The sequence below is a fragment of the Eucyclogobius newberryi genome, unplaced genomic scaffold (genome assembly GCF_026437365.1).
Source record: "Eucyclogobius newberryi isolate DKJ021-1_F unplaced genomic scaffold, fEucNew1.0.hap1 SCAF_2, whole genome shotgun sequence".
Taxonomy (NCBI): domain Eukaryota; kingdom Metazoa; phylum Chordata; class Actinopteri; order Gobiiformes; family Gobiidae; genus Eucyclogobius; species Eucyclogobius newberryi.
The window spans coordinates 4198527-4211388 of record NW_027315834.1 but is presented as its reverse complement, the minus strand read 5'-3'; the positions used below and the strand labels follow the sequence as shown (position 1 = coordinate 4211388).

General features: G+C 45.4%; 1 protein-coding gene across 7 annotated transcripts in view; it reads left to right on the top strand.

Annotated features, from left to right (window-relative positions):
• Nucleotides 1-12862, top strand: part of tjp2a (tight junction protein 2a (zona occludens 2)) — a 72001-nt gene extending 59139 nt beyond the window's left edge. For 2 of the 7 annotated variants that reach the window (XM_072453413.1, XM_072453412.1), the window contains exons 11-26: nt 997-1069; nt 1146-1296; nt 1363-1471; nt 1753-1972; nt 3071-3258; nt 3323-3418; nt 3534-3613; nt 3941-4151; nt 5018-5118; nt 6142-6366; nt 8200-8298; nt 8926-9135; nt 9753-9767; nt 10095-10172; nt 10777-10859; nt 11661-12166. In XM_072453413.1, the coding sequence (XP_072309514.1) occupies nt 997-1069; nt 1146-1296; nt 1363-1471; nt 1753-1972; nt 3071-3258; nt 3323-3418; nt 3534-3613; nt 3941-4151; nt 5018-5118; nt 6142-6366; nt 8200-8298; nt 8926-9135; nt 9753-9767; nt 10095-10172; nt 10777-10859; nt 11661-11802 (2081 nt within the window). In that variant the 3' untranslated portion in view covers nt 11803-12166. Of the gene's footprint in view, nt 1-996; nt 1070-1145; nt 1297-1362; nt 1472-1752; nt 1973-3070; nt 3259-3322; nt 3419-3533; nt 3614-3940; nt 4152-5017; nt 5119-6141; nt 6367-8199; nt 8299-8925; nt 9136-9752; nt 9768-10094; nt 10173-10776; nt 10860-11660 lie in introns of all 7 variants that reach the window. The other 5 variants (XM_072453408.1, XM_072453410.1, XM_072453414.1 and 2 more) reach the window with 5 other exon arrangements.

The following is a 12862-nucleotide window of genomic DNA, read 5'->3' as shown; positions in this document are numbered from 1 at the left end:
GGATCTCATGGATGTTTATTGTGATCCTTTTGAAGTGGCTCGAATTGTAGATTTTTTTTTATTTTAAAGACGTTTGTCTTCTGCATAGTTCTAATCCTCACTGCTCGTGGATTATTCATTTGCATTTTATTTTCCTCGTATTTGTCATATTGATCTAAAATGGAAAGTTTTAGATGAATTTAAAAATAAAAAAGTCTTAATTCCATTGTACTGATTAACGACGGCTCCTTCACGTGGCGTCGCCTTTGAGCTGCAGCTCACGATGGGGAGCAAAAGATTCTTTTAAATTTGTGCCAAAATTGCTGCACGACACTGCTGAACTAAGTAAGTAAATATCAGACAGCGTGACACGGGGAGCGGCAGGTTTGTCCACAGGAAAAAAATATGATTCAAATATACACAAATCACACAACATCCAGTGGTTTAAAGACGAGACGAGAACAATTATAATGTGGTTAAAATCTCCTTTTTAGCTGTTGCTGCAACAAAATACATTTGCGTGTTTCTCCTAGCATCGGGGGGGTTTTGGTCGCGGTCGTACAGCGCTCGACCATGTAGGGGAACAAGATAGGCTTACACGGTTATAGTTGTAATGATATTATTTGCATTGTTAAAATGTTCATTTTATTTAATCATTTTTAAAGTGATTCAATGACATATAGACATATGCATTTGTAAGTACACGGACAGTGGGAGTCAAGACTCTGGGCATTTGTGATTTGGACAGTAAAATTTGATTGGCGGGGCGGGGTATTCTGCCTATTCAATAGTAGAAGAATCACTGCATTAAAACAGCTGAGTTTATAGTTGGACGTGTTGTGAGACGATATTATTTTGAAACCTGTGACGATACAATATTTCATCACATGAACATTTTAACTAAACCCGGAACTAAACCGGCACTGGACCATAACTAAACCAGGACTAGAACTGGACTCATCCAGGACGTGTGTGAACTCAAGAGTGTGACAGTTTCTGAACACTTCTGTGTTTCAGTCATTGCTCCAAAGGTCCACACTGCGGCCAAAGTGCCCCTGAAGGCCAGTCCAGAGGACCAAGACATCTATGGGTGAGAGATTCTCTTATTTCACAATGAACCATCGTTGACACACAGTAAAACTAAAGATATGTTTGTGTGTGAACAGGCCCAACACAGTGATGGTGCGCTTCGTCAAAGGGGACAGTGTTGGTCTGAGGCTGGCAGGAGGCAACGATGTGGGCATCTTCATCGCAGGAGTGCAGGAGGACAGTGCCGCGGAGCAGGAAGGGCTCTGCATGGGGGATCAGATCATGAAGGTCAGGCCGCTCGGCTCTCAGTTTGATGTTTGATGATGAACGCTCCTCTAATGCGCTGCACTGCAGGTGAACAGTATGGACTTCAGAGGAATGGTGCGAGAAGACGCTGTGCTGTATCTGTTGGAGGTCCCTAAAGGAGAAGAAGTTACCATTTTGGCACAGAGCAAACCGGAAGGTATTCAATCATGATAATAGGGATGTCAGTTAATCGATTATCGTGGTTTTTTAAAACACAATACAATTGTAAGAACTAAATAATAATAATTGTGAGAAATGTAGGAAGCAACAATACTTAACTTGAGTTCCCCCAAAAAGTCAATCTATGTGTAAAGTACTTTTTATCTGGCCGTTTATTTGACCTGATCATTACTTTTTCATTCAGAGAGTATGATTTCATAAAGTTAGTGGCTAATGTAAGCAAAATAAGTATTTCTCTGTTGTTGGGTTGATTTTCAGTGTACCAGGACATTCTGGCGTCCGGCCGTGGCGACTCCTTCTTTATCAGAACACACTTTGAGTATGAGAAGGAGGCGCCTCAGAGCCTGCCCTTCTCCAGAGGTGAGATCTTCAAAGTGACCGACACTCTGTACGACGGGAAGCTGGGGCACTGGCTGGCCATCCGCACGGACAAGAACAACCAGCTGCTGGAGAAGGGCATCATCCCCAACAAGAGCAGGTCTGCACCACGCACAGCACCACACCTGCTTCACTCTGGGGGGCTATTTAAACTATCCAGAGCGGCCCCTGCGGAGGAAAGCGACCCCGTGGAGGAGCTTCCAGAGCGACCCCTGCAGAGGAAAGCGACCCCGTGGTGGAGCTTCCAGAGCGACCCCTGCAGAGGAAAGCGACCCCGTGGTGGAGCTTCCAGAGCGACCCCTGCAGAGGAAAGCGACCCCGTGGTGGAGCTTCCAGAGCGACCCCTGCAGAGGAAAGCGACCCCGTGGTGGAGCTTCCAGAGCGACCCCTGCAGAGGAAAGCGACCCCGTGGAGGAGCTTCCAGAGCGACCCCTGCAGAGGAAAGCGACCCCGTGGTGGAGCTTCCAGAGCGACCCCTGCAGAGGAAAGCGACCCCGTGGTGGAGCTTCCAGAGCGACCCCTGCAGAGGAAAGCGACCCCGTGGAGGAGCTTCCAGAGCGCTCTGTCTTACTTTAGCTGCAGGAACGTTGTTAAATAAGATGATTGGACACAGACTATTGGTGAAAACAAGAAATGGAAAATAATCATTTCTAATCAAACGCTGACTTGATCTGAACTTATATGTTGAGATGACAGACTTAGCTAAATTAAGCTAGTGTACGTTAGCATTAGCCATTTCCTGTTTTCCGTTTTTTCTCAAGTTGCAATAAAAAATAAAATATTTCCAGTGCATAATGCATCTGAAATGATCCAAACCCAATGCATTACATAAAGAGACTTAAAACACTGTGTGCAAAGAAGTGGAATAAAGGGAGGAAACGCTGAGGATAAACCGGAAGTCATTTCCTGGAGGAAGGACACTCTTTTCTTTTTTTTTTTTATCTAGTCACTCATTTAGGTCTGAACAGAGTGTTTCAAACAAAATGTTCTGACAAATGTTTTAATTCTTTTTTAATTCAATCTTGAGTTCACTTTGAGTCTTAAAAAGGCCTTCATATTTTCTACATCATATTTTCTAAAGTTCTTCAGGGTTAACAGGTTTTATGAACAGACCCAATGGAGACACAGGGATATTTGCTCTGATTAAGCTGGCAGCCCTTGTGTCTCCAAAAGCAAAACTGTGGATATGTTTTTTCAGAGCTGATCAAATGGCCAACGTCCAGAACGCAGCTCGAGCCGCTTCTGGAAATGACCGCGGCGACTTCTGGAGGCTCCGGGGTCAAAGGGCAGCTAAGAAGAAAGACCTGCGCAAGAGTCGCGAGGACCTGAGCGCCGCGCCAGTCACCACGCGCTTCCCCGCCTTCGAGAGGGTGGTGCTGCGGGAAGGTACACTAATGCCACATACAAGTGTATACTCGTACAGTACATTCAAGTATGCTTTACGTTTCAGCTGGATTTAGAAGGCCTGTGGTCATATTTGGTCCCATTTCTGACGCTGTCAACGACAAACTGGCCACGGATTTACCCAATGAGTTTGTCATTGCGAGTAAGTTTCCATCTGCTCCGTGTGAGAACGGGCCAGTGCAGTGGTACATTTAATCTGAAACGATGAAATACAAATGCATTCGAATTTAATACTTCAACATTCTTCATTTCTCCAGAAACTGAACCCAAAGACGCAGGAAGTGAAAAGTCCTCAGGGGTTGTGAGACTGAACACCATTCGAACCATTATTGAACAGGTAAAGAGTTGAGAAATCCTCAAACTTTAATGTCAAAAGTGTCTGTCAGTTTCATTCAAATCAAAATCATCAAATCTTCAGGAAAGGATGTTGAGATAAATTTGATTCACAATGAATAATAAAAATATAGAAAGAGCAATGTCCCTAAATGCAGCCTGTACATGTAAGCTGCATGTAACTTTGAAGTCAAGGAATGAAAGAGACTTATGGTCAAAAACAAAAACAAGACAATCCAAAATCTGACCCCTTCAATAGTCACAAGCCGAGCTGTTTGCCACTTAATCACCATTATATTCTGACTGAAATGATGTCATCCTTGGCCTTCAGGACCTTCACGCTCTACTGGACGTGACTCCCAAAGCTGTGGACACCCTGAACTACACCCAGTGGTACCCCATTGTGGTGTTCCTGAACCCCGACAGCAAACAGGGCATCAAGACCATGAGGAACCGACTAGTACCAGGATCCAACCGCAGCGCCCGCAAGCTTTACGACCAGTCTGTGAGGCTGAGGAAGACCTGCTCTCACCTCTTCACCGGTCAGTCCCACCATGTGTGACATACTGGGCCCACAGCAGGGCCGTTGTTAGCCATTTATGTGCCCTAAGCAGAAATGTTCCGTGGTGCCCCCGTACCCCCAACCCCCTCCGAACTTGTAAAAAAAAATATTTTTGCTTGAATCACAATCTAAGGGAGTCTGGGGATCAAATCATTTCTTGTATTCTGGTGCATTTTTGTTGTGATAAGATAACAGTGTGTTTAAATGTAGAAGGAACAGTGCATCTGCTGCGGCACAGACAGATCAAGGCTTAACTGTGCAGACGGATGCGAAGTGAGCAGATATAATATATAAAGTTAATCCAAATTGACTTGTCAGACGCAGGATATAATGACCTGCTCTGCCGCTTCATTCATGCAAATAGCCAATGATCTTGACTTTTTTTCCCCCCAATTACAAATACTTTTACCATCGCAGCGGACTGTGCAGTGAGAGTATGCACGAGGTCACTTCAGAGACACTGAGTTGGAGTGTGTTTACAGTGTGTTTACAGTGCGTTAGACCAAAAGCTCTTTTATACAGTTTGAACAACCTAAAAGCCCTTAATTATTTCCTAACAATCATGTCGGAAGCTTTTTAATACAATGGTTAAATGAAATATAAAGGAGATCACCTGGATTATGCTTCTTTTAATAATGCCAAACCCATTGTGTTGGGTATATGTTTATCAAAATACAAAATGAATTATATGTATTAATGTTTTCCGATTACAGCCAAATCGCATTTTGAAGATATGGTTTTCTGTCTTTGCCTATATTTATCATCAACAGTTTGCATATGAATGAAGGGCCGTGCATGTTATTGTCAATATTACAGATGTAGTGACTGTGAAGCTCTGTCTTTCAGCCTCCATTGACCTGAACAGTGCTAATGACGCGTGGTACGGCAGCGTGAAGGACTCCATCCGAGAGCAGCAGGAGCGAGCCGTGTGGGTGTGCGAGAGCAAGGTGAGGCCCCCCGACACCCTCCGGGGTCCCAGCGCATTCACAAACTATTCAGTAAATACACAATCCAAATACACAACTAATATCAACATGACTCCCCCTCTGCTCGTACTTAGAGATCGCATCAAAACTGAGAAAAAACATGATATCGCATTCATTCACTTCGATTCACATAGATTCATACTAGTGGTACTAGAGGTCATTATTATAACCTTTATTTATACTGGGAGGGCCCTTGAGAGCACATGAAATACTGAAACTAACAAACACAGGATATACAGATAAAATCCCAATAAAACATTCAATAAAATAAAACAAATTCATAAAAACACACAATATGGAATAAAATAATTCAAAACAAGAGCACTGGCACCAAAGATAGGCTTTTTAAAAGTTCTTTGAATTAATTTAAAATAAAACAATTTTATCTTTGTAATAATAAAATTAAAAGTTTAAGTTTCGTTCCATAGTTTGGAAGCACAGTTCTTGAACATCATTTTCCCTTGCTCTGTATTGATTTGGTGAGACTCTAAAATAAAAATGTCACGTGATCTTAAGCGCTCAGGTTCTTGTTCGGCCCTTTAGAGCAGGAGTGGGCAAACTACGGCCCACGGGCCACATCCGGCCCGCTGGGCCTTTCAATCCGGCCCGGATTTTTTAAGTAATATAAAAAAAAAAATTTTACATTTTTTTTTTTTTCCTTTTTTGCCCTCAGGCATCTGTCTGCACTTGTATCCTTAATAAATATGACGTTAAATTAATTAAATAATAGATTCAATAGCCTATATTTGACAAAAAAGTGAAATTTTATTTGATATTTAATTTTCTGGATTTTTTTTTTTTTTTTCACCCCAATGATGGCGGGCCGGCCCTCCGCTACTTGCCTGGATTCGAATATGGCCCTTGGAGGAAAATAATTGCCCACCCCTGTTTTAGAACCTATTCCACTGAATGTTCTGACTCTTGTGATGACGTAACAGTTGTTGCTTCGAGTCTAACCCTATTAAACCTTTGCCGTTTCCTCAGCTGGAAGGATCAGAGGAGGACCTGGATCTCCATGACGACCGCATGTCCTACCTGTCGGCCATGAGCGCAGACTACCTGAGCATGGACAGCCGTCTGACCAGCGACTACGAGGACACAGCAGACGAGGGCGGGGCCTACACGGACAACGAGCTGGACGAGACGCTGGAGGAGCCTCAGCCCGTGTCCGCCATCAGTCGCTCCTCTGAGCCCGTTCTGTCCGACGATGTAAGTGTCCTACTCCCGTGGTGTAGTCACTCATCCCGTTGTGCAGTCACTCCTCCCGTTGTGTAGTCACTCCTCCCGTTGTGTAGTCACTCCTCCCGTGGTGCAGTCACTCCTCCCGTTGTGTAGTCACTCCTCCCGTTGTGTAGTCACTCCTCCCGTGGTGTAGTCACTCCTCCCGTGGTGCAGTCACTCCTCCCGTGGTGCAGTCACTCCTCCCGTTGTGTAGTCACTCCTCCCGTGGTGCAGTCACTCCTCCCGTGGTGCAGTCACTCCTCCCGTTGTGTAGTCACTCCTCCCGTTGTGTAGTCACTCCTCCCGTTGTGTAGTCACTCCTCCCGTTGTGTAGTCACTCCTCCCGTGGTGTAGTCACTCCTCCCGTGGTGCAGTCACTCCTCCCGTTGTGTAGTCACTCCTCCCGTGGTGTAGTCACTCCTCCCGTGGTGCAGTCACTCCTCCCGTTGTGTAGTCACTCCTCCCGTGGTGTAGTCACTCCTCCCGTGGTGCAGTCACTCCTCCCGTTGTGTAGTCACTCCTCCCGTGGTGTAGTCACTCCTCCCGTTGTGTAGTCACTCCTCCCGTTGTGTAGTCACTCCTCCCGTGGTGCAGTCACTCCTCCCGTTGTGTAGTCACTCCTCCCGTTGTGTAGTCACTCCTCCCGTGGTGTAGTCACTCCTCCCGTTGTGTAGTCACTCCTCCCGTGGTGCAGTCACTCCTCCCGTTGTGTAGTCACTCCTCCCGTAGTGTAGTCACTCCTCCCGTGGTGCAGTCACTCCTCCCGTTGTGTAGTCACTCCTCCCGTTGTGTAGTCACTCCTCCCGTAGTGTAGTCACTCCTCCCGTGGTGCAGTCACTCCTCCCGTTGTGTAGTCACTCCTCTGAGACAATCTAAAGACATTAGTTCTGATTGGGTGACGTCAGTTGCTCGGACCCAGAGCCAGGACATGACCATGAGACACACTCCACCATTAAAAGAACTGCTCTGTAAAGAGAACCTTTCTGAGAGACCCAGAGCCAGTTGAAAGGTGACTTAAGATTTACCAATCATCATTATATTATATGAATGATCTGTAAGTATTACGTCATGAGAAACCTTAGTTAGTAATAAACATATTTTAATCTGAGCGCTTCACGTTGTTGGTGTCATGAGGATTCTACAAGAAAACTTCTACAATGTTTATTTTTCTCAATGTATCAATGCATCTGGCCACCAAGAAACACCCTCATTCATGCATCATCAGATCCTCTCTGTGCCCCTCCCTGTGCCCCTCCCTGTGCCCCTCCCTGTGCCCCTCCCTGTGCCCCTCTCTGCCCCTCCCTGTGCCCCTCTCTGTGCCACTCTCTGCCCCTCCCTGTGCCCCTCTCTGCCCCTCCCTGTGCCCCTCTCTGTGCCCCTCTCTGCCCCTCCCTGTGCCCCTCTCTGCCCCTCTCTGCGCCACTCTCTGCCCCTCTCTGCCCCTCCCTGTGCCCCTCTCTGCCCCTCCCTGTGCCCCTCTCTGCCCCTCTCTGCGCCACTCTCTGCCCCTCCCTGTGCCCCTCTCTGCCCCTCCCTGTGCCCCTCTCTGCCCCTCTCTGTGCCCCTCTCTGTGCCCCTCTCTGCCCCTCTCTGCGCCACTCTCTGCCCCTCTCTGCCCCTCTCTGCGCCACTCTCTGCCCCTCTCTGCACCTCTCTGTGCCCCTCTCTGTGCCCCTCTCTGCCCCCGCTCTGTGCCCCTCTCTGCACCTCTCTGTGCCCCTCTCTGCACCTCTCTGTGCCCCTCCCTGTGCCCCTCTCTGTGCCACTCTCTGTGCCCCTCTCTGTGACTGTAACACTGACTCTGTGTATGTGTGTGTGTAGCGACCTGAACCTCGGACGCGGATGATGAAGTCGGGCAGCCGAGAGGTGCTCCACCGAGAGCCCAGTCCTCCCCCTTCATTTGTCCCAGAGCCCCCCAAGGTGAGCCCTGCACCTGGTTCTCCTCCTGCACCTCGTTCTCCTCCTGCAGCCACCATCACTGTTACTACTGCCATCTATTCATGAAGAACTCAAGATCCTTTTAAATGCTCCATCAGAATGTCCAGAACCCAGAATGGAGGCGACTGAGTGAAGTAAACAGTAGTATAGTACTACGGTATATAGTGACTGACAGGTAATCACTGTCAGGGATTACCGTAGTAGTTAGAGCTGGTGCATCAAATTGAACTACTAATGGTTTTAAGTTTTTATAAGAGAAAATAAGTTAGTTTCCAGGGTAAAATGTTAATTTGTTTGCTTTCTATTACAAAGGTTTGAAAAAGTAACATTTTTAGCCTCAAAATTGTATTTGAACTTCACAAATAGTACGTTTAGTGGCAAAGTATGCAATATACTGTATCAGCAGATAAAAACTATTAAACTATTTAATCTATTTTTTTTACCTTCATCAAAAATAATGTTTATAGCAATCTTCTTGTAAATGAACAGATGTGGTAAACTCCAGCAGTAAATGTGTTTGAAGCATAAATCATAAGTAAAAGTACTTCTGAAGTGGATCTTGTCATGTTGTTGCTCGTGTGACTTGAGTCATGTGACCCGGTGCTTCAGGTCCGCTCTCAGGGCCGCACCGACTCCTCGCGGAGCTTCGACTCTCACTCCAGCAGCACCATCAGCAGTGACACGGCACACCGGCCCCTGCCTCCTCCTGTGGCCCTCAAACCCCCCAGTAACCCCCGCCTGGTGCAGCCGCCCCCCGAGCTCAGCCCTGGGCCTGTGCGGGAGGAGGACGACCCTGCCAACAAGTCCTTACGGGGAAAGGTCAGTCCCCCTTCTGCTCCTGTGGGCTCTAACGTAACAGCTTCTGACTTTTGGGTGGTTTTATTTCCTCAGCAGCTTTATCCTGTTCTTCCTGGTGTCCTTTTTGTAACAGTTCATTTACACAATTATCAGATGTATACGTAAAAATATAATTATTTTAGTTAGAAAACGTTTCAAATGTTCAAAATGTTTGCAGTTCAAAAATATATTTACAGTATACACTTTAATCATTCACAAAATAATTATCAAGTAATCAATTCGTTTACATTTGATGAGTTTTGGCCCAGTGTAACACATGGTTGCTAGGTAACAGTTATGGAATTTCCTAGTGGATGCCATGATTTTCAGGAAGTAAAATTCCTTAATTACCTTAAAAATGGCTAAACTGGGAAGCTAAACTTCATTTATTTAATTTTTTAATTCTTATTATTTATTTATTATTTTTCAAAATGAATAATCTTATCTGCTTTTTAGTCAAATGTAACCCGTCATAAGTACTTTAATATGCATTAGACATCTCCGAAGTCAATATGGAAAGACTTTTCTTCTCTTGAACGTGCGTGAATCCTCTAACGTCTGCTCTGTTCACTCTTCTTCTCTTTGCTTCTCACCTGTAGAAGTCTGGTAATCAGGTAAAGCCGTGGTCTTCATCTAGTCTTCATCCACGCCATGTCATATCATATCTGTCGAGATACAAAAGTAGAAATAGTTCAAATCAATGAAGAACAATGACAATAACGAGCCTAAAGGAAACTAATTGTGACTTAAATATGAACTTAGTCACATTTTGAGCCTAATAAATGTATTTAGCTTTTCGGGATGATGCATGACGTCGTGTGTTGTTCAGGCCTCTGTCTAAACCGTCTTTGATCACTCCATAACCATGACCCTCATATTGTCTGTGTACAACCCTAAAGCCGGCCTAGATTTGTACTAAACACCATTTGTTTTGGCGTCAGATCCAAGCTTTTGAGAAGATGGACCACTTAGCCCGAGCTCAGAGGCTCCTGGAGCTGCAGGAGGCGGAGAACGCGCGGGTGAGTGCTTGATCTGGGGGCCGGACTTCAAAACTGCCCCGGAACTTTATTATCTATATCCAATATCCACAAACAACTCAATGGTAATGGTCAGAAATCTAGTGTTAAATGAAAACTGAACTAAACAAAAACACACACAAACCTTCCTTGTGCTTGTAGAAGAACTGATCTTATTTCAATAGTTTTGGTAGTTTGCTCCAAAGGCCCTTCACACCACAGGGAGAGCACAGGATGCATCCAGCAGGGGGCAGTGTTGCACACATGGACCTGTAAATCTGCTGCTTTAGAACAGCTCAAGACAAATGAGAGAAATGTAGTTTTAATGGATGTATTGTTGTCTTGATCATTTGTTATTTCAAGCCAGTGAAGCTGTACATTTCCCCCTCCACGTGTTGTAATTTGTTGCCGTGACCTATTTAAACGTGTCCTGTGAAAGGACTTTGTATGAAGGGAGTCACCGGATTATGTCCCCGGCCTCTGGTTTAGTTCCCATGATCCTCTAACACAACAGCAGACAAACCTGGGCTCTTGAGTACCTTTAGTCTCCTCCTTTAAGCCCTTCTGTCTTCCTTGTGTGTCACGTCTGATCTTTGTGTGTTTTCAGTTGGAAATAGCCCAGAAGCATCCGGACATCTACGCCGTCCCAGTGAAGCCCAAGCCCAACCTGAGCCGGCCGCAGCCCATCGGGTCAGTCTGAAGGTCCTGCTGCTGCCGCCATGGACAGGGGCCTTGTTTTAGGGCTGTAGCTCGTCTCCATGGAGATGCGGTGGCTTTGCCCAGTGTAGAATATTCTCACTGTGATTCCCCAATTAATGATTAATGTGTTCAGTTTCACCCTTTCTGGCTTTTAAAATAAAGTCAAGCTAACGACTGGCACGAGGCGCTGATTCAGCTCGTGACTTACACTGCAGTCTCTTTTTAAAATGCTTTTATTTGCTGGAACATTCTGGGGAACGTCGTCCTCATGGAGAAGAGAAGGTTCTGGAGCCTCCAGGGGAATACGAAAAGAGTCTGGAGTTTTTATCTAGTTTAACACATATTCAACATTCATTAGGGATGGACGATATATTTGTATTGTCTGTGATATCGGTATCGATCAATATCGATTAAAAAAATAGAAAATCTATTGCCAGGTTAATGAGTAAAACTCATGTTTAACACGATCGTGCAACATTTTATATCCCAGACAAACACTGTTATTATTTGTCTTATTTGTTTATTTATGAATGAAACTTGAACTTCAATTAAACTTAAGATAGATTTGTGGGCCTTGCCATGGATTTTAACATCTAAATATCGATTATCTGCAAATGACAAAACCAAAAAGCAGCAGATATTCAAAAAGCCTGTGCCACGTTTGAGTGGATTTAGCAGATGTAGAGGGAGAGACGGCGTGCCTTATGGAAAAACCAGAGGAATGATTGGTTGAGATGGACGATCGAGGCTGTGATTGGCCGACACTTAACTCCTCCTGCTTTTTTTGAACAGCTCCAGCTCCAACGCCGAGCCGCAGATCTCGCCCAGACCTTCTTACTCTGAAGACGAGGAGGCCGAGTACCGCCGACAGCTCAACCAGCAGGACCGGAGGGGCTACTACAACACGGGCAAGTACAAGGACACCGAGCTCTGAGTGACGCGGCACGCAGCGCTGCACGGCCAAGTACTTCAGCACCACGCACAGGCGGACCAATACACGTGAGCCGCTTCACTTCACATTCCACGCTGGACCAAAGTGCCTCTGCTTTATGAACTTTACACTGTGCTTCTACCAAACGTCACCATTCAGCACCGGGACACTGTCCGGGTGGTCTCCGGGCGTACGTGACGACCTCTCCGGGTTTGGGACGTACGGCACAGACACTGACAGACGCAGATCAGGTAGAAGAGGAATCCTGTCCATCAGTGGAGGGAAGTGCAGTCATTTCCGGCTCTAACTGACTCTGAGCGAGGTGTGTGTTTTTAAGGCGAGACACACTGTTCTCATCCTTTTGTTCATTTCATCCGTTTTCTCTCTCAACATAAACTCTCACTGGGAAACAACAAAGCTGCTCCTAAAGATCTGTCATTGTTTCATGAAATCACCGTCATCCCTTGATTTAAATGGGACATTGTAACAAGACATTTAAGTCAAACCAAAACCTTCTGATGAGACGTGCCCAAGTATTTTCACCTTTAACAGTCGAACTAATATAAATAAACTTATAAATTAAATTAAATTAAAATCCCCTCTGTGGTTTTGACAGTGAAGTAAGACATTTAAAGCTCTGTCCCTTCTTCAGAACTATATGTGCCATGTTCACCATTTGAACACATAAAAGCCTTATTTAAATATAAAAATGATGAAAAACTGCAGTGTCTCGCCTTAAAGTGAAACATGGGGACGACTTAAAGCTGCACTGTGTACTTTTCTGGTGGATGTCACCTTCTTGTCTCCAAAGATGGTAGTGCTTTGCCTGTAAAGTTCCACAATGGCATTAAACATCCATCTTTCATTTATTCAATTGTTTTTTAATCATCGAACCTTGTGACTGAGTGGGGTCGCCTCTCCACTGATCTGACCTGTTAGATTAATGCCATACTGTGGAACACCTCTGCAGCTGGAGTTACAAAATGCCCTGTAAACGTGAACAGACACGTTACGTTCCTCCTGCTCTGTTCCTTTCCTCACCTGTGTTTTCAGTTTCATCCTG